Source organism: Diaphorina citri, unplaced genomic scaffold (assembly GCF_000475195.1).
Source record: "Diaphorina citri unplaced genomic scaffold, Diaci psyllid genome assembly version 1.1 scaffold245, whole genome shotgun sequence".
NCBI classification, from domain to species: Eukaryota; Metazoa; Arthropoda; class Insecta; order Hemiptera; family Psyllidae; genus Diaphorina; species Diaphorina citri.
Window position 1 is genome coordinate 107,952 of NW_007377682.1, and position 21,660 is coordinate 129,611.

The following is a 21,660-nucleotide window of genomic DNA, read 5'->3' on the forward strand; positions in this document are numbered from 1 at the left end:
AATTAAAAAAAAGAGAAAACTCTCACCTTTGGAAAATGAAGACACAAACGAAGCTAATCCGCTTTTAAAATGTGCTTTTTTTTGCCCTCCATCATCACAGGGCCTTGTGGCGCAACGGATAACGCGTCTGACTACGGATCAGAAGATTCCAGGTTCGAATCCTGGCAAGGGCGCAATTTTTTTTTTTTTTTACGAAATATGGATAAATTTTCTATTCCCTTGTCAATGAAAAAAGATACCTACCTCCTCGTCCTCTATTTATGAATGAGCCAGCGTAGTTAGCTAGATGGGTAGAGCATCTGCCTTGTAAGCGCTAGGGCGCGGGTTCGACTCCCAGCTGGAGGGATTTATCCTGAAGGGATAAGGTTCATTCTCGGAACGGCTGGCTTTCTCCTATTCTGTCTTCGATTTCGGGACGATGAGACCTTCGTTGTGACAGTTCCCTCCATCAAACCTGTTTAAAAAAAAAAACGAGATGAAACCAAAACTGTTGGATTACTTACGGTCAGGTCAACAAAGGTTCAAGTTTAACTCGCGGATTAAGCAATCTGATTGACTTAAAAAAAAAAAAAGTTTAAACTCACTTTTGTCGCGGAATATATGTAAGAGGAAGCTTGGATTTGGGCTTACCACGCCAAATGTTAACAACTCGATTAATGCGGTTTAATCACTTACCTTCCCATGCCAGAGTGAAGAGTGGAGAAAAAATTATCGACCTTGCCAGGATAGAGGAAGCTTGGATTTGGGCTACGCAAACTGTTAACAACTCGATTAATGCGGTTTAATCACTTACCTTCCCATGCCAGAGTGAAGAGTGGAGAAAAAATTATCGACCTTGCCAGGATTCGAACCTGGAATCTTCTGATCCGTAGTCAGACGCGTTATCCGTTGCGCCACAAGGCCAGTTAATTAGAGACGATTTGATCGACGTACAAAACTGGAACAAAAAGAAATTAAACTAAAGTAGGTACCTGTGAGCATAAAATCAATGAGGTAGGCGTAGTCAATGTAGTCATAAACACAACGTACATAGAGGTAGGTATAGGTAATCAGCTAATCAGTTACAAAGGGATGAACATAAAATCAATCAATGAGGTAGGCGTAGTCAATGTAGTCATAAACACAACGTACATAGAGGTAGGTATAGGTAATCAGCTAATCAGTTACAAAGGGGGCACCTAGGTAGGTACATGGTAAAATGTCATCTCCACTAACGTGACATAGGCCGCACTCTCTGCTCCATTTTCTTTCGTTTTCTACAATGAAGGCAACGTCAGGAACTGGACAGATGGCAATATGGAAGAACCAGTAGGCTACATTGTATCCTGAAGGCCAGCCGTTCCAAGAACGAACATTATCCGTTCCGGATAAATCCGCCCAAGGGTATAGGTAATCAGCTAATCAGTTACAAAGGGGGCACCTAGGTAGGTACATGGTAAAATGTCATCTCCACTAACGTGACATAGGCCGCACTGTCTGCTCCATTTTCTTTCGTTTTCTACAATGAAGGCAACGTCAGGAACTGGACAGGTGGCAGTATGGAAGAACCAGTAGGCTACATTGTATCCTGAAGGCCAGCCGTTCCAAGAACGAACATTATCCGTTCCGGATAAATCCGCCCAAGGCGACATAGGCCGCACTCTCTGCTCCATTTTCTTTCGTTTTCTACAATGAAGGCAACGTCAGGAACTGAACAGGTGGCAGTATGGAAGAACCAGTAGGCTACATTGTATCTTGAAGGCCAGCCGTTCCATGAACGAACATTATCCGTTCCGGATAAATCCGCCCAAGGCGGAAATCGAATCCGCGGCCTCGTTTCCAAGGCAGACGCGCTACCAACCAAGCTAAATAGGCTGGCGGTAAGAACATTTCGCATCCATGTTCCAAAATTCAGCCATAGTTCACTTTTACAACTTGTACAGCGACATTTAAAACCCCAAATTTCTCCATATTTTGGTCCACCACTATTCTCGGTAATAATTCCGTAAATCTTGTAAAACTGACTCACTAATTTTCCTTTCATTGGAAAGTTGCTCATGGTCACCTCAAGCAATGCCATGGTGTCTTCCGTTTCGGATGGTGTGTCAATCCTGTACATCTAATGAAGGACAAACTACGATACAGACGAGGGTAGCTCCTTTCTGCGTTTAACCTAACCTTATAATACCACTGGTCACTGCTCAAATTGTGACATTTTTTTTTTAGCAATTTTCCATTGACGTGAATTCTGAACAAGTACCCAGATGAGTGAAGCTTTTTCGCTTGTCCGAGAAAGCGTTGTGGTCGCCATTCAGTAAGTACCCTACAGTACCCCACGCTTTGGACTAGACCTGTTACATCCGATAGAATCACCTCAAGGGTAGACTAGGACAGCTATTTCAGAGTTTCCACTGTTTGATCAGGATTAAAAGTTATGAAAACAGATGGCCTAGTCCTCTTGACTCTTGAGGAATCTCTATAGACCTGTTACATCCGATAGAATCACCTCAAGGGTAGACTAGGGCAGCTATTTCAGAGTTTCCACTGTTTGATCAGGATTAAAAGTTGTGAAAACAGATGGCCTAGTCCTCTTGAGGAATCTCTATCCGATGCGACAAACCTGCAAAGTTCACCTTATAGTGGCATTAAATATACAACAATAAAACTAATTAAACATTGAAATTCACCATGTAGGTACATGGATGAAACAGCAACAAATCTCTGAGAATTCAGATTATGTCAATTTTCTTCCCCTAAAGGGTTGATTACACTAGGTACTTTTAGTTTTAAGGATAAAATGGAAGGAATTCGAAAAAAGGTTCAATGCCAACTCAATTGTATCGCAGTGACTAAACGGCGTAAAGGCTCAGTGTAATCAACCCTTGGCAGTTCAAAAGAGAAACCTCACCTGAGTCATGTTTACCTACTTTTCAAAACAAATCCTTCCTCAGTGTGAACTCTAACTCATAAGTTTCAGCCGGTAACGCCACACAGGCTGGGACTAGCTTTAATTCGTCCATATTTGGATAGGATACGTCATAATGATTTAAAATGGACGTGATAACTATGAAGGTAAAATCAGTGACAAGTTTTTGACCGATACACGTTCGCTTTCCGGTGCCAAACGGGATGAAATGGGAAGGTTTGACTACAATGCCATCTTGTGAAATGAATCGCTCTGGTTTGAATTTCGTGGGCTCGTCCCAATACAGGTCTGATGTGTTCAGATCGAAATTGTTTAATATGACAACGGTGCCTTTACATACGGAATAACCTGAAAGCAAAACCAATATAATATAATAATAAATAAAAAACTGATCAAGAAATACTCGGAAGGATTTTTTCTAGGACAAATAAGGAGGATCATGTACATACATATAAAGTCCTAGATAAAACTAAAGGTCACTTAAATTTATACTACATCTTTAAGAATGGTTATCGAAAAAAAGTAGTTTCGGGGTTAAGATAGTTTTAGAAGGAAGTATCCATGTAAATTTACCTCTGAGCCTTCCGATTTAATTGGATAGGTCGCATATATTTAAATTATATGGTACGGACGCTAATTCATTTTTATGATATACGTAGGTAGTAGGTACTGTGTAAAGCCCTAATTCTAACCTTTTTTTTTATTAACCATTATGACAACACAAAGCCCTGGATCTATAAACCAATGTTGGCTTTAGCACAAGAAAAGATAGATAGTTCTAAAAAAAAAGTGGAAAATGGTCTACAATTTACGTTTTCGCTTAGGTGTTTTATGTATGGAATTGGTCCGAATTTTCAGAATGGATTCTTACCTGCAACAGTGGTGTCTTCCGTAGCTACATGTGGTACGATAGGGGACGCACATATCCTCAATGTTTCAAACACTAGAGCTTCTGTGTAAGGCATCTTATATTTGTCATCCATGCAAACGTCTCGCAGTCCTCCAGTGACAGCGTCAATCTCCTGTCGAATCTTGTCAATACAGTGCGGGTTCTTCATGAGGTAAATTAATATCAGCATGACCAGGTTACCAAGGGCTGCATGTCCTCCGATGAAATCTTCCAGGTCGAACATGATGTGATCCCAAGACAACTCCTCGTCTTCTCGGAAATATTGCAGCAAAGCATCAGTGAAATCTCTAGGGTGATCATCATAGTCTACAGTGTCTAAATGTTGCTTAATGATTCTTTCAAGCATGATTTCCCGGATTTCATTGGCCCAGCCTGCGATCTTGTTCATGTGTTTGGAGAAGAATGGATTTAGCCAGGGCAAGAAATCCACGGGATGTCCTTGGTTGATTTCATAAAATATTTCGTCGAAATTTCGAACCATGGTTTGAAGCTGTTTGTCTTCGTAGTCAAACCGAGTAGAACACAGATACTGAGTGAACATGTTGGAAAAGGCACTCTGCAGCAACGGCTTGATTTTGACACTCTTGTTACCCGAGAGGATTCTTTTGTGGATGGCTTTTAGCAAGATTGGGGTTTCTATCAAACTGATCTTCGACATAAGCTGGTAGTTTGAAGAGATAATACGAGGCGAACAATATTTGCGAGCTATTCGGCGACGCTTCTCTTGAAGACTTGACCAATCACAGAGCGCCAATGCTGAAACAAAAAAAGATGGGAAAGTTCGTTAGAAATAAATTAGCAAATAAGTTATAAGACATTTATAAATTTCATACATATGTAGAAACTAGGAATCCTAGTGTGACCAACCGTTTTCTCGTGAAAAGAGGATAAAAACAGACTTATGATCGTAACAGACATATGGGAAAGTTCGTTAGAAATAAATTACCAAATAAGTTATTAGACATTTATAAATTTCATACAGGTATACATATGTAGAAACTAGGAATCCTAGTGTGACCAACCGTTTTCTCGTGAAAAGAGGATAAAAACAGACTTATGATCGTAACAGACAAGATGGGAAAGTTCGTTAGAAATAAATTAGCAAATAAGTTATTAGACACTTATAAATTTCATACAGGTATACATATGTAGAAACTAGGAATCCTAGTGTGACCAGCCGTTTTCTCGTGAAAAGAGGATAAAAACAGACTTATCATCGTAACAGACAGAAACATACAGACATGAAATTTTGTAACAAGAATACCACGACTCTAAACTATGAACAGACAAAAGTAAAATTTCGGAAAGTTAAATCAAGGTGTATCTATTTCCCTACAATGAATAATCAGGAATCCAGGACCTGTATCACATTAGCTGAGAGTTCCGGGGCTAGAAACGAGAGGATGTATCTTGGTACTTTGGGTACCAGCTGAGTGTAATAATAATCAAAATTCAAGTACCTGTGTTACCTCACGACACAAGGGTAGTTTTGATGATTTCTGTACGATGTGGATTACCTTGGAAGTCTGCCCACTCAGATTTGAATAACGCGAAGAAAGGGATGATGGTCAATAATTACATGACTAGGCTACCAAAAACATTTTGAGTACAAAGAGGGCGCCAACACACAAATTATGTGCTTTGGCATTCAAGTTCGACTTAGGGTATCACGATGTGTCATAGAAATGGTCGTTAACTTTTTAATAGACGACTGAAAATAAAAATGGACCAAATCATTCGATAACATCAATTCCTAGCGATACACAAATTATGTGCTTTGGCATTCAAGTTCGACATAGGGTATCACGATGTGTCATAGAAATGGTCGTTAACTTTTTAATAGACGACTGAAAATAAAAATGAACCAAATCATTCGATAACATCAATTCCTAGCGATTAGGTAAAAAGTGAAATTGGTCATTATTGACGGAGGAGAAATAATGTGAACTTACATGAAAATTGAAATTAGCGAGCTGCGAGTCAGTGATACCTATAAGGGGCAAGTAAAAGTTTCAAGGAAACACAAGAAGGGGAATTCTGGAATCACGTTTCCGATGGCAGAAGACATTTTCTGTCTGAAGTAACTTATAAGCTTTCATTTTATCATTTTAGATACAAGTTCTGAAGTATCTTATAAGCTTTCATTTTATCATTTTAGATACAAGTATCTCATTCAAAAATTTAGATGGGTCTTCCTGACTCGTAACACTTTTTACTTTCCTTATCCTATAAGAAGGAAAGTAATGTAATCGGGTCAAATTTTCGAAGGTCAGTTTTTAGTGCCAAAACACGTTTTGGTAACAGACAGAAACATACAGACATGAAATTTTGTAACAAGAAGACCACGACTCTAAACTATGAACAGACAAAAGTAAAATTTCGGAAAGTTAAATCAAGGTGTATCTATTTCCCTACAATGAATAATCAGGAATCCAGGACCTGTATCACATTAGCTGAGAGTTCCGGGGCTAGAAACGAGAGGATGTATCTTGGTACTTTGGGTACCAGCTGAGTGTAATAATAATCAAAATTCAAGTACCTGTGTTACCTCACGACACAAGGGTAGTTTTGATGATTTCTGTACGATGTGGATTACCTTGGAAGTCTGCCCACTCAGATTTGAATAACGCGAAGAAAGGGATGATGGTCAATAATTACATGACTAGGCTACCAAAAACATTTTGAGTACAAAGAGGGCGCCAACACACAAATTATGTGCTTTGGCATTCAAGTTCGACATAGGGTATCACGATGTGTCATAGAAATGGTCGTTAACTTTTTAATAGACGACTGAAAATAAAAATGAACCAAATCATTCGATAACATCAATTCCTAGCGATTAGGTAAAAAGTGAAATTGGTCATTATTGACGGAGGAGAAATAATGTGAACTTAATAATTTTATAAAAGCACCACACTCAGACTTTCAGCTTGATTTCCAGTCAAGTTTTTGTTTGACGCTTCTCAGAACAATCATTTTAATTGAAGACGCGGCTATTCAAATTTTCAACAATCTTTACCTGCAACAATTGATATTTCTGGACACGAAAAAAATCCCAGCACCCCCCCCTCCAAGTCTTAACCCTATTGTCAGGTGTTAGTATGTGGTGGTTCCCATGATTTCATGACCAAGTTTTCTTGTACACAATGTACAGGGTGAGATACTCAAGGTAAATCCAATAAAGAGTGTCTGTTTATAATCTCCTTTCGTCATCAAATAGTGAAATTAGTTCAAAGTCTCTTAATTAGACGGTGACATTTGAAAAACAGCAAGGTGCCTTTATACCGACTTTGAAAGTTACAACTTCATTTCGTCCACATAGCTCTATGTAATATTGTACTCCCGGGATATCCCCCCCCCCCAAAAAAAACAAACAAACAAAAACAAACATACTTAGAGTAATTAAGGATAGAGTTGGACATCAAACTGCTAATCGGTCCGTCAGAATTTTCCTCCACATTGGGGAAATTAATTAGGTACCAAAATATGGATGAGACACTAGGTATTATATCACATCCTGTAGCAGATTGAACAGCCAAAAAAATACAAAACCTACATTTCAAATACCCATGTTAACATCTGAGTACCTGCTGATGTACCTTATATCTAGTCCTCGGAGCACAAGTTTCAAAAATTTGAATAGATGATACCTATTTAGTGTTTTCCTGGGCATGATGAATTCCAAATTCAAATCAGGTTTTAGGAAGCAGTGGCGAACAAGTATGATAAAATTCATGGAGATTTTTTCCTCTTGATGTGTCCTCTGTTCAAGCGCCCCAGTATCATAAATCAAGACAAGTGAGATTTGGGATTTTGGGATCCTTCTCTAACTCATGAAAATTGAAATTAGCGAGCTGCGAGTCAGTGATACCTATAAGGGACAAGTAAAAGTTTCAAGGAAACACAAGAAGGGGAATTCTGGAATCACGTTTCCGATGGCAGAAGACATTTTGGTCCGTGTGTGTGTCTGTCTGTCTGTAAACAAAATATCTCGAGAAGGGTAAGAGCTAGAGACTTGAAATTTGGTATGTAGCTGTGAAATGTGAGAATGCGACACGAAACTTTTGGTTAAGACCGATGCAACGCTTGGCGGCATTTTACCGCTTTTTGGCGGTTTTCGGTGTAATTTAACAATCGGAACTTTTGGTTTAGACCGGTGCAACACTTGGCGGCATTCTACCGCTTTTTGGCGGTTTTTGCTGTAATTTAACAATATCTCGGGAACGGTATGAGCTATTAGATTTGAAATTTGGTATATACCTAGTTCACAAATGTGACAAGGATGCGACATGAAACTTGGTTGAGATAGGTGCTGCGGTTGGCGGTTATCTACCGTTTTTTGGCGGTTTTCAGCTATATCGAGGTATTGTAAACGGTTAGAGGTATTGTAAAAGTTAGGGTAAAAGAACACTCAAATAAGCATCATTCAATAGGATAAGGAAAGTCGTGTGATGTTCAGGAACGGTATGAGCTATTAGAGATTTGAAATTTGGTATATACCTAGTTCACAAATGTGACAAGGATGCGACATGAAACTTGGTTGAGATAAGTGCTGCGGTTGGCGGTTATCTACCGTTTTTTGGCGCATTTCAGCTATATCGAGGTATTGTAAAAGAGGTAGTGTAAAAGGTTAGAGGTATTGTAAAAGTTAGGGTAAAAGAACACTCAAATAAGCATCATTCAATAGGATAAGGAAAGTCGTGTGATGTTCACACCAGGTTTTTATTATTTACATTTCACTTTATCTCAAGGCATGACTTTGATATGGTTGCCACTGAAATTTAAGTACAAGTGGTACATATCGATGCTAATCACATGACTGTTGATTTTGATTTCAGAAGGTCCCACGTGTATTATAAGTTATACACCATTCAGTCACATGTGATGATATAAATACAAGATCAATGAAATAAAGGAGATGGTTAAAAATAGTCAATCAAATCGCCACAGCACAGAAGGTAAAATTAATTTCAACGTAGTTTTTATGGATGACGACACATTTCTGTATTTCGTATTGAGAGGCGAGAATTTTTGAGTTTTTGACATCTGCTATCATCACAAAAATAGTCAATCAAATCGCCACAGCACAGAAGGTAAAATTAATTTCAACGTAGTTTTTATGGATGACGACACATTTCTGTATTTCGCAATTACGTACGTAGTAATTCCGAGTGCTTGTCTGCTTGTACTTTCATTCAATTATTGTTCAAATACGTACGAGTATTTGTATGCTAAAAATATTTGGAATCAGAGAAAAACACAGGTGGCAAGGTACCTATGGAGGAAAACCACGTGACAGCCAAAATCAAAACAAACTTGGTCGAAATAACCTAGCGAGTGCTTGTCTGCTTGTACTTTCATTCAATTATTGTTCAAATACGTACGAGTATTTGTATGCTAACAATATTTAAAATCAAATTGCGAGTGCTTGTCTGCTTGTACTTTCATTCAATTATTGTTCAAATACGTACGAGTATTTGTATGCTAACAATATTTAAAATCAGAGAAAAACACAGGTGGCAAGGTACCTATGGAGGAAAACCACGTGACAGCCAAAATCAAAACAAACTTGGTCGAAATAACCTAATGGGTGGCAGAAATGAATGGCCTGATTCACACGCTTTAGTGAAATAATATTCACCCACTTGACTCTTGACTGACTGAAGGGCTATATACGAGATTACGAGTACATTCTAGGGACCATATTATATCGGTGGTTATCTTTCTAATCCTGATGTTGTTTGAGCTTGGGTGGCATTTAATGGGTTAATAGAATTGTTTACATATCCAAATATTTACTTTGGTGCAATATGAATTTTTAATTCATTAGAATCAGATACAGATAGGATCAGAGAAAAACACAGGTGGCAAGGTACCTATGGAGGAAAACCACGTTACAGCTAAAATCAAAACAAACTTGGTCGAAATAACCTAATGGGTGGCAGAAATGAATGGCCTGATTCACACACTTAGTGAAATAATATTCACCCACTTGACTCTTGACTGACTGAAGGGCTATATACGAGTACATTCTAGGGACCATATTATATCGGTGGTTATCTTTCTAATTCTGATGTTGTTTGAGCTTGGGTGGCCTTTAATGGGTTAATAGAATTGTTTACATATCCAAATATTTACTTTGGTGCAATATGAATTTTTAATTCATTAGAATCAGATACAGATAGGTACATATATCTGTTAAGTAAAGACACCCCATTCATGTGTCCAGGTGGGGATTTACACACTTCATTTATGAATCCATTTTAATTTTTGTTGAGTCAATAGTTTTTTTTTTTTACTATGACTTGTTTAAATGTTGGTCTTCTACTTAACTTAGGTACATTATCTTTGTATGACATAATACCTACAACTACGGCATTTTATCATTAAGTATTCAGATCTACTCAAGTATTTAGTCATGCAATTGATTGTAATTGTGAGTTCTGATTCGTGGTTATTTTGTCAATAAGTATAGACTTTTATGGCCAAGAAAAGCGTTTGCTTTGATTTCGAAGCATTTCGCTGAACACAAGTTTTGGATCTCTAGTTTCAAGGTCCAACCACGATTCAAGGTAATGAAATTGGTATGACGTAAATTGGGTTTAAAGAAATTTCCGCTCATGACCAATCACGATTGTAATCTCTAACTTCAAGTCGGGTTGTGAGCACTGTCTAGACAGCTCTAGGCGCTGTGGCCAAAACCCCCCGAGCCCGAAGTATAAGCTCCATACTAGATTTTATACAAAGTTAAATTTCGCATGCTCTTCCACACACAAGAGGTTCTGAAAGAAAGTTGATTATACATGAAGAGTGTAAGAAGTGCCTCAGGCAGTTACTCACATAATCAGATGAAGGCCAAGGACAAGACAAGAAATTTCCGCTCATGACCAATCACGATTGTAATCTCCAACTTCAAGTCGGGTTGTGAGCACTGTCTAGACAGCTCTAGGCGCTGTGGCCAAAACCCCCCAAGCCCGAAGTATAAGCTCCATACTAGATTTTATACAAAGTTAAATTTCGCATGCTCTTCCACACACAAGAGAGGTTCTGAAAGAAAGTTGATTATACATGAAGAGTGTAAGAAGTGCCTCAGGCAGTTACTCACATAATCAGATGAAGGCCAAGGACAAACCTCAGTTACATCAGAAGTTCACATTGAGCGATGAGGCTTTGCATTCAGGAGATGTGAGATGGAGAGAGCCCAAAGTATAAGCTCCATACTAGATTTTATACAAAGTTAAATTTCGCATGCTCTTCCACACACAAGAGGTTCTGAAAGAAAAAGTTGATTATACATGAAGAGTGTAAGAAGTGCCTCAGGCAGTTACTCACATAATCAGATGAAGGCCAAGGACAAACCTCAGTTACATCAGAAGTTCACATTGAGCGATGAGGCTTTGCATTCAGGAGATGTGAGATGGAGAAGCCTGCGGGTTTTATTCTGGGCCAGTGCCTTAGCTCACTTGACTTCGCTGGATATAGCGATCGATTAGTGTTCAAGTCACGTGATCCGGTTTGTACTTAAAACTTCAGATCACATTTTCCGACAAATTTCATTATTTGAAATTTTTCGCGTTATGCTCAAAATTTGAGGAAAGGAAAAGGAAAATGGTCTGTCGAAGTTTTTCATCGCCCAGTTTGAACCGACAACCATAGATTCAAAGCGTGAAGAACAGTAAAATTTCTACATTTGAACAAGACCATTTCCGGACACAACAGGAAAACCTAAACGAAGATCTCTTTGTGGCTGGCATTGCCCTATAAAAATCACGAAGTCAATCGCTACACCACTAGATCTCTTTGTGGCTGACATTGCCCTATAAAAATCACGAAGTCAATCCCTACACCACTAGATCTGATAGGCAAGGAGGACTGAAAAATTTTTTCGAGTGGGTTAGGCACTACAGGTTATTACATAACCTACGCAAAGTTGCTTCAACGCACCTCACATAAACAGGAAAGCCTAAACGAAGATCTCTTTGTGGCTGGCATTGCCCTATAAAAATCACGAAGTCAATCGCTACACCACTAGATCTGATAGGCGCAAGGAGGACTGAAAAATTTTTTCGAGTGGGTTAGGCACTACAGGTTATTACATAACCTACGCAAAGTTGCTTCAACGCACCTCACATACCCAACCAACTGAGCGGTTTGGTTTTTTGAAAACTTGATTCGAACACTGAAAATACACTAGGTGAGTTGGGTGACAAAATTAGCCGAACGCTCGTATTTTTTGGTTCAATTTTTTTCGGGAAAACCATCATTAATGTTATTTTTTGTAAAATTTGAAACTTATTCCGCAAGACCGCATACCTACATAATCTGTAAGTAAAAAAAGAAAAATCAAAAAACAAGGATAGCCAGCCTAGTTAGCTTAGTTGGTAGTGCGTCTGCCTTGTAAGCGCTAGGCCGCGGGTTCGATTCCCGCCCGGGGTCTCAAACTGCTGTATAGTGTTCAATTTTTTTCGGGAAAACCATCATTAATGTTATTTTTTGTAAAATTTAAAACTTATTCCGCCTCAAACTGCTGTATAGTGTTCAATTTTTTTCGGGAAAACCATCATTAATGTTATTTTTTGTAAAATTTAAAACTTATTTCGCAAGACCGCATACCTACCTACATAAGTAAAAAAAGAAAAATCAAAAACAAGGATAGCCAGCCTAGTTAGCTTAGTTGGTAGTGCGTCTGCCTTGTAAGCGCTAGGCCGCGGGTTCGATTCCCGCCCGGGGCGGATTTTATCCTGATGGGATAATGTTTGTTCTCGGAACGGCTGGCTTTCTCCTATCCTGTCTTCCTTCTCTCTTTGATTTCGGGACGATAAGACCATAGCAGTTACAGTTCCCAAGTTTAAAACTTATTCCACAAGACCACATACCTACATAATCTGGGAGTAAAAAAAAGAAAAATCAAAAACAAGGATCAGTTTTTTGCTGAAAATGCATGTTTCTGGAGATAAATGTTAACGTAACATTTTTCTTCTCAATATTTTTACACCATTTTTGAACCATGTGCTTTAGAAAAGAACACAGAATTTACTACTGGTAAAAATTCAAAAAAATTCACTGGACCCTAGCCTCTTGTGGAATAAGTTTTAAACTTTACAACAAAAATAACAATAATGATGGTTTTCCCGAAAAAAATTGAACGCTGAACAGCCGTTTGAGAAAAACCAAAAAATACGAGCGTTATAACAATAATGATGGTTTTCCCGAAAAAAATTGAACACTGAACAGCCGTTTGAGAAAAACCAAAAAAACGAGCGTTCGGCTAATTTTGTCACCCAGTGTATGTAAGCCCAAGAAGAAGAAATTACTTTGAAAACTGGCCAACCCAAACGATTAACGACTTTTTTTTTTAGAGTGAGGAGATTGGAAAACTCAATACGAGCGTTCAGCTAATTTTGTCACCCAGTGTATGTAAGCCCAAAAAGAAGAAATTACTTTGAAAACTGGCCAACCCAAACGATTAACGACTTTTTTTAGAGTGAGGAGATTGGAAAACTCAATAAACTTGGACTGAGATTCATACATTAGGAGGACGGAATTGAATAGGTAACGAACATTACTCTCAGGTTTCAAGATCGTCAGATGGATCGATAAAATCTTCTCTCAAAAACGCCTAGATTGGCAGGTAGATAGAATTAGTTAAAAAATAAATAAATAAAATTTGGTTTTACTTACAATACGAGCGTTCGGCTAATTTTGTCACCCAGTTTATGTAAGCCCAAAAAGAAGAAATTACTTTGAAAACTGGCCAACCCAAACGATTAACGACTTTTTTTTAGAGTGAGGAGATTGGAAAACTCAATAAACTTGGACTGAGATTCATACATTAGGAGGACGGAATTGAATAGGTAACGAACTTTACTCTTAGGTTTCAAGATCGTCAGATGGATCGATAAAATCTTCTCTCAAAAACGCCTAGATTGGCAGGTAGATAGAATTAGTTAAAAAATAAATAAATAAAATTTGGTTTTACTTACAATTATTTCGGTCGTTTCCGAATATTCGATGGTAGCGAATAAAATCTGGACGTCCTCCAAATAGAGATCCTTGTACAATGAGAATTTCCTTGATGAGCTCGAAACTATTGACCACAATGCATGGGGTAGTGCCCATTTGGAGCGAATAAAGGTTACTTACAATTATTTCGGTCGTTTCCGAATATCCGATGGTAGCGAATAAAATCTGGACGTCCTCCAAAAAGAGATCCTTGTACAATGAGAATTTCCTTGATGAGCTCGAAACTATTGACCACAATGCATGGGGTAGTGCCCATTTGGAGCGAATAAATGTCACCATATACTTTGGATAGATTTGTAAAAACTCGGAACGGTGTATCACATTCTCGAAAGCAGGCCAAGTTACCGATGACAGGATATGGTCGTGGCCCCGGGGCCAAAGTGTGAACGATGGACGATTTTTTCGACACTCTAGTTAAATAAAATTTATAATAAAAATAAAATAATGTTATTAATAAAATCACTGATAGGAAAATAGATAGCAATTGAGAATACATGTTGTCGACCGTGCGAAGTCCTTCACCTACTAGTCAACACTAAGAAAGCAAAAGTTTTTTCGTAATATAAAATCCACTTCGGCATCCCTAAATGTTGATTACACCGAAATTATTTCAGTACCCATTTCTCTTCAACACCAAAACTCTACTTCGGTTCCCCCACTCTTGGAATACCCTTTCTTCTTTCACCCAATCAAAATGTGAGCTGGTACCCCTTCCCCGAGAATTTTCACACAACTTAACCTAATTATTTTTTTAACACATTTATGATTTATTGCCAAATGAGTTCTTTTCTTTTGTTGATAAAAAAAAATAATAATAATTAATCTTTTTTTATGTTTTTTCAAAAGTCCGAAATCCGAAAGGTCGTGATAAAAGTTCTTTTTTTTTACCAGTTTACTATATGTCCGATAGAAGATTTACAAGTGGTTACTGTGATTAAGAATAATTTTACAACGAGTAGGACATTATAACGGGTGATTTTTAATGTTACCTACACATTTAAATTTGAAAATTAACGATTTTCTAATCGGGTGACACGTGTTTTTTAAAATGCTCGTATTATATTTTCAATTTTAAAGCCTTTGACTAAAAGATTGTAATTTACTGCAAATTTATTTATTTTTTGGTTTTTATAAGATTTTTAATAAATAAAGCACTGATTAAAAGAGATTAGTAAAAACTACACAAAACACTTAAACAATAAACAGATATTACGAAAGGAAATAAATATTTAAGAAGTGAGAATTAAACAAACGGAAAGAAATGGAAAAAATAACTTTGTTGAAATATTTTTTATCTACCCAACCAAACTGAATGAAAGACTTACACCAAGTGGTCTGATCTTCGGTTCTGAAGAAATAAGAAAGATCTTTACGAATTACTATAACCAGAAATCCACCAATAACAATAATAAACTAGTCAGCAAATTTCAGACGAAATCTTGGAAAAACCTTCATAATTTCATACTCGTACTTTCAGATGAGATGACACAAAACCTATCGTAAAAAAATAGAGAAACTTTGGAAAATTTGATTTATAAATTATTTTCTGTGTTTCTAAACAGACATTTCAACGATCTTACAGGGAAAAGCTCAAATTTGCAAAGTGACATCATTACAACAGCATAACATTCAGACGATCGAGTGGTAAGGTAAGTAATTCTTAGTATGGCTATGGCTTTTTCAATGGACAGCTGATAGTAGTCTCAAGATAAGGTTTACTTCAAATTCAAATTCCCACCAGAGTTTTGTTTGGAAATGTAGGCATCATAGAGATAATGTTTATTCGCTAATTTAAAATTAGGAAAAGCTTTTTTTAAAGGTAATGTACGACGGCATTTACAAGCATACGTGTACAAAATTAGAAAGTAGGAAAATACATCGTGGATTGAACGCCCCACAAAACGATGGGATAAAGTAGTGTAAAAAGATGCGTACACATCTTTGCGGATTTGAACATCAGCCTGATATTTGCGGATGATGGTCAAATCTTTGTGGAATCATATTTGTACTGTGCGCAGAGATGCCGGGGCGCGGATGTCTGTACGTATTTCAAGAACAAAATGAGAATCACTAAGGGTAAAGCTGCAGACTACAGAGCAGCCAAAAAAGGATTGCTAGAATATCGCCCAAGATAGAATAGTATGAAGAAGAGGAAGACTCTTTCCTATTCTTGAATGCTGTGAACAATCCAAGAGTATGATCGTATTAGCAACATTGATCCTAATAGGTACAATACATAACTCATGATTCAAGCTAGTCCAGTCTATCAAACTTGTTCACGGTCATTGGTCCAAGATCACGGTCAAGAATAATATTCAAGTTTGTACATTTGACATGAATATTGAAGCGGGCGACTATGTCATTTGGTAGTTGATGAGGGACTGGAAAATACACTTTTCCTGCGGATGACCTAGCTTTAGCTATGCAAATGGGCAAATAAATACATGGCGTACGGAAGACGAGTGGTGTTTGTTAAAAGAAACTTTTCTCGTAGAAAAGTAAAACACACTACTTCTAATTAAAAAACAAAGGCTCGTTTTCACAACTTCTAATTTTCCGATTTGACTGACAGGGAGTGGTATTTTGTGAATCTTTCTGTAGAAACATATCAACATAACCTGTTCCATCTTCATCTATCATATCATGAGCATCAGCTGTCAGTTTTATCCAACTTCTTCCACGACTACCCGAGCAACATTCCAAATTTTCTAGTTCCCCTTCTTCTCTGCAAGAGCAAATTATTCAAATGAGCCTAATGTCTATCCCAGCAGGAAGATCCGAAGAGAGGCTACATGAGTTTATTATATTATATTAGACCAAGCCGGTTTATTTGACCGTGGCCTTCACCGTATTGTTGCATCGCGGAGCTGCGAGCTATAGTTACGAATCTTTCTCTCGATACCTATCTATTATGTGGATCGATCACAACATGGTGAATTAATTGACTTTGACCGCGGCACAGTCGTACCTTTCATCTTTGGTCTACTGGAACTTGTACCGCGAGTCGGACTCAAGAACATGCTGCAAAACGCCAAGAATATAATGTAACTTGTACAGGGCACCTGATTGTCTAACCAAGCTTTGATGATAATTTATTATTGTTGAATTAAAGCTGAAACGTTTTGACTGTCTGAACATAAGTGGCAGGCAATATACAACTGTATCTGCACATTCAAAAGGTAGAGGGATACAAGCGAACACCCTGAAACGATGCATTTCGTACATCATTTACTTGGTAAGAAGAAAGGGGAAAAGGAAATTGGATAGGAAATTGTGCCCTGAAACGTTTTGACTGTCTGAACATAAGTGGCAGGCAATATACAACTGTATCTGCACATTCAAAAGGTAGAGGGAGACAAGCGAACACCCTGAAACGATGCATTTCGTACATCATTTACTTGGTAAGAAGAAAGGGGAAAAGGAAATTGGATAGGAAATTGTGCGAGATGGAGAAGCCTGCGGGTTTTATTTTGGGCCAGTGCCTTAGCTCACTTGACTTCGCTGGATATAGCGATCGATTAGTGTTCAAGTCACGTGATCCGGTTTGTACTTAAAACTTCGTGAAGGATGACTGATTATATCGAGCTTATAGTTAGTAAACACTGAGTACTTTGTTGTCCAGTTAGATAAATATTCGAATTTTTCGAGTCCACTATACGAGATGGTCGGTAGGGTAGAGGAAATAGCCTGAGCATTTGGGGCAAGAAAGTGACATTATCATTAATGTTTACGATGAATTTTTCATCAATATCCTTCGTTCATGAAAATGAGAAGTAAAAAAGACATTAAACATTGAGGAAATGCTGGCAACACCTCTCAGCCTCCTTGGACGAAAATTCCAAACCAAACTCATCGAAAAAGGGGAAATTGTGCACCAACTGTTCAACGGGTTATTCTGATCATAAGATTCCAGAATATTAAATAACAATTCCACATTGCAACCAAAGGTTGAGATACCTGGGATTTTGTCCCCAGACCCTTGGTTGGCCCCGACCCAATTCCGATGATTATACATCAAAAATGTGTCATATGTCTCCTGTTTTTAAAACCAATGTCGGGAAGAAATTACCTGTCTTAGAAACTCCTAGTTCCGAAGATTACAATTCTATCACCTCACAAAAGTTTTCTCTACGATAGCAATTAGCGTTACATCAAAAATGTGTCATATGTCTCCTGTTTTTAAAACCAAAGTCGGGACAGGAAGAAATTACCTGTCTTAGAAACTCCTAGTTCCGAAGATTACAATTCTATCACCTCACAAAAGTTTTCTCTACGATAGCAATTAGCAATGGATAATTCTTCACTCCTATTATTCTTCTTCTTCTTCGCCTTTTCTCGTGTTCTGATGGGGTCGGCATTTTTCATCAGCTTTTCAATCAGCCCTAGGGTGATTGCTTTTGGGCGCCTTTTCTCGTGTTCTGATGGGGTCGGCATTTTTCATCAGCTTTTCAATCAGCCCTAGGGTGATTGCTTTTGGGCTGAAATTTGGTTCTAGGGAATCTAGGGGGACTTAAATAGAGTATCCTCCCTGTTCAGAAAAAAAGTTAGGTACCATTAACATTTTTGGCAATCTGCATTGTTAGTACCGTCTTTCTCCAAATCTTTTCATTATTATTGGATGATTTTCGCAACAATACTACCGCCATATACATAGAAATTGGTATATAGTGATGTTCACAATAGTAAGCACTGTCATTGTCTTGTCTTGGCGAAATAAAAGACCAGAAGCACCAAGAAAGCACCATTGTTATTTCAGTCAGCTCCAAGTTGCTTCCAAGTTTATTTAGAATGGGTAGTGGAAGCATTGCAATTTTTGGTTTTTTTTTTTTTTTTTTTACTTTATTGGCCCTCAGGGGCGCTGCATCTGTAAGTAAAAAAAAGAAAAATCAAAAACAAGGATAGCCAGCCTAGTTAAGCTTAGTTGGTAGTGCGTCTGCCTTGTAAGCGCTAGGCCGCGGGTTCGATTCCCGCCCGGGGCGGATTTTATCCTGATTTGTTCTCGGAACGGCTGGCTTTCTCCTATCCTGTCTTCCTTCTCTCTTCGATTTCGGGACGATAAGACCATAGCAGTTACAGGCATTTGTCCTCAAGTATCGACGAATTAAAGGGACAGGGTCGCAGACATGCAACAAAAGTCCCTCATAATGTTTTTATAGGCAACATGTCAGTAAATAAATATACTCGGGTATATAACTATAACTCGTTGGTAAGTTATAGTTATATACCGGAGTATTATTATTTACTGACATGTTGCCTGTAAAAACATTATGAGGGACTTTTGCTGCATGTCTGCGACCCTGTCCTTTTAATTCTTCGATACTTGAGGACAAATGCCATATATACATCCAGCGTTATGAAAACTGCCGACAAAATCTTCAATTTGTCTGGATGAGAAAGCGGTGTGCCACATCTTGGCGCAAAGTTTCATTTGGTGTGGCTCCCAAATACACGAAACCTTTTGTTTGGCTTAACCTTGGACTTGAGAAAGGACAAACTGTACTCAAGTGTACACAATGCACTGTCTGAGATTCAAACTTAACCCTTGATAAAAGAAAATTCAAACTTTTTTTAAATAGAGGGAGCGTTTGATAGAGGGAGCTTTAACGAAAGTCTCATCGTCGCGTTTCGAGAACGAACCGTATCTGTTTAGGATAATGTTTGAACCGGGCGGGAATCGAATCGCGACCAAGCGCTTACAAGGGAGGCTGGGCATAATAACACTTCAAATTCTGGCGTTAAAAGGCTTTAGTTGCAATACTCACCAGAAAATTGATTTCCTAAAGTACCGTGTTCATAGAGAATATGATTGATATTGATATCCATTGTAAAATCCTTTCAGAATAAATTCGCACGAGTTGCTTCCTATAAATGTTCCTCAAATGCTCAAGACAAGGGATCCGCCTGCAGTCCATTAGGCCAGTTGTGGTCCTGAAATAAATCCAATTTTGGTCACATAAATAGAGGGAGCGTTTGATAGAGGGAGCTTTAACGAAAGTCTCATCGTCGCGTTTCGAGAACGAACCGTATCTGTTTAGGATAATGTTTGAACCGGGCGGGAATCGAATCGCGACCAAGCGCTTACAAGGGAGGCTGGGCATAATAACACTTCAAATTCTGGCGTTAAAAGGCTTTAGTTGCAATACTCACCAGAAAATTGATTTCCTAAAGTACCGTGTTCATAGAGAATATGATTGATATTGATATCCATTGTAAAATCCTTTCAGAATAAATTCGCACGAGTTGCTTCCTATAAAAATGTTCCTCAAATGCTCAAGACAAGGGATCCGCCTGCAGTCCATTAGGCCAGTTGTGGTCCTGAAATAAATCCAATTTTGGTCACATTAGACAAAAAAGGATTAATAGGGTGTCCTAACATTAATAAGAAAGTACATGCGGTAATTCGACTTTTTCATCACGATCATCAGGTTATCTCATTGGAATTTCACGTTTATTTAAATAATATAAAAAGCAAGTACATGCGGTAATTCGACTTTTTCATCACGATCATCAGGTTATCTCATTGGAATTTCACGTTTATTTAAATAATATAAAAAGCACAGACGCCTGTGTTTTCTCCAACAAGAGAAATGTTCAACCAATTTATTGCCAATGTAAACTTTTTGAATTTGAAAAGGAATTTACATAACTGAAACTTCTTTTCTAATTGCTAGCGGTGAGTTTGTGCCTCTTTTGAATGTATATTTAAAAGACTTTAAGATAGACAAAAGTAGAGGTAAGCACAAATGCGTTGTCTAAGATACCAACCATTATTTTCTAAAAAAAAAAAAAAAAAAAAAAAAAAAAAACCACCCTCTCTTGTGTCCTGTCAAGTTTGAGATTAGTAGACCCAATTTATTGAACAGATGACATGTCCAATTGTCCATCAATACGACTACCCCGTTCCAAACCACTGGATCATTTTTTTGTTCATGTATAACATCAGAGAATAGGGTTCATAATGAGAGAAAGCAAGGTTTTATCAAAAATGAGAGACTGCATGTTTTGTCTAGACTGAAACAAAAGTCTGGTCAAGCCTTTCTTTTCAAAGAGAAAGAGGTTTAGAGCCAGACTTTCACTTTCCATGATTCCCACGCGACGCAGATGACACAATTAATATTACCAAGGGCCTTCATGCAGGGTGTTCTACATTCAACTCTTTCACATTGTATATTTTGAAATCCTTCAGGCTTCAGGGGTTGAATTTTATCACTTTTTCTTTCAGTTCCTCAATTGCTACTAGGAGTGTAGTATGGAACGTTCTATAGACGAAATTTTGAACTTCTTCGCAGGCGTTCAAAAGGGTATCAAGGTGCAGATTTTGAAGGTACCTGAAAGCTGAAAATTTTGCTAACATTGCAAAAAAAAAAAACACTCATTAGAAATAATGAAAAAAAAAAAAAAAATAATAAAAAAAAAACAGTAGGTACGTTTGAAAATAATAAGTACACAGAACCGTAAGGTAATAAACAAATAAGTACGGAATAATAAAAACCAAGTTCTTTACTTACATTATTATCTCACAAACATAGAATAATATAGTTTTAGGTCGATGACAGTCAGTGAAATACTATTAAATCACTGTTATTGACTTTCTAATACGCCAATGCTTTGGTTTTCGGAGTAGGTTATTGCGACTTGGAAAAAAAGTCCTCATTTCACGTCATATGAATTTCAACGAGAGTATGGCGCATGTATTATTTATTTATTAGATATTATTTAGTATTATAAGTTATACTACACATTTTTACAAATAAAATAATACTGAAGGGGGAAAAAATGTAGGTCCCATGCTGCCTGGTCTGTTAGCTAAGGACCCGATCTT

At 37.8% G+C, this 21,660-nt stretch overlaps 1 protein-coding gene and 2 non-coding genes across 4 annotated transcripts; 1 reads left to right on the forward strand and 2 right to left on the reverse strand.

The window, feature by feature from the left end:
• Positions 1-100: 100 nt before the first annotated feature.
• Trnar-acg lies at positions 101-173 on the forward strand. Its single transcript has one exon. It is a non-coding gene; the product is annotated as a tRNA-Arg (tRNA).
• A 657-nt stretch (positions 174-830) lies between these two features.
• On the reverse strand, positions 831-903 carry Trnar-acg. Its single transcript has one exon. It is a non-coding gene; the product is annotated as a tRNA-Arg (tRNA).
• Positions 904-2,457: 1,554 nt separating this feature from the next.
• LOC103506557 (cytochrome P450 307a1) lies at positions 2,458-19,671 on the reverse strand. Of its 2 annotated transcripts, none has more exons than XM_026821591.1 (3): positions 19,601-19,671; positions 3,777-4,571; positions 2,458-3,253 (listed from the first exon to the last, which is right to left on the reverse strand). In XM_026821591.1, the coding sequence occupies exons 1-3, from the start codon at positions 19,659-19,661 to the stop codon at positions 2,910-2,912; spliced, it is 1,200 nt and encodes a 399-aa protein (XP_026677392.1). In that variant the 5' UTR covers positions 19,662-19,671; the 3' UTR covers positions 2,458-2,909. The 2 variants fall into 2 exon arrangements, with proteins under 2 accessions (XP_026677392.1, XP_026677391.1); XM_026821590.1 differs by lacking the exon at positions 19,601-19,671 and adding an exon at positions 13,959-15,133.
• Positions 19,672-21,660: the final 1,989 nt, after the last annotated feature.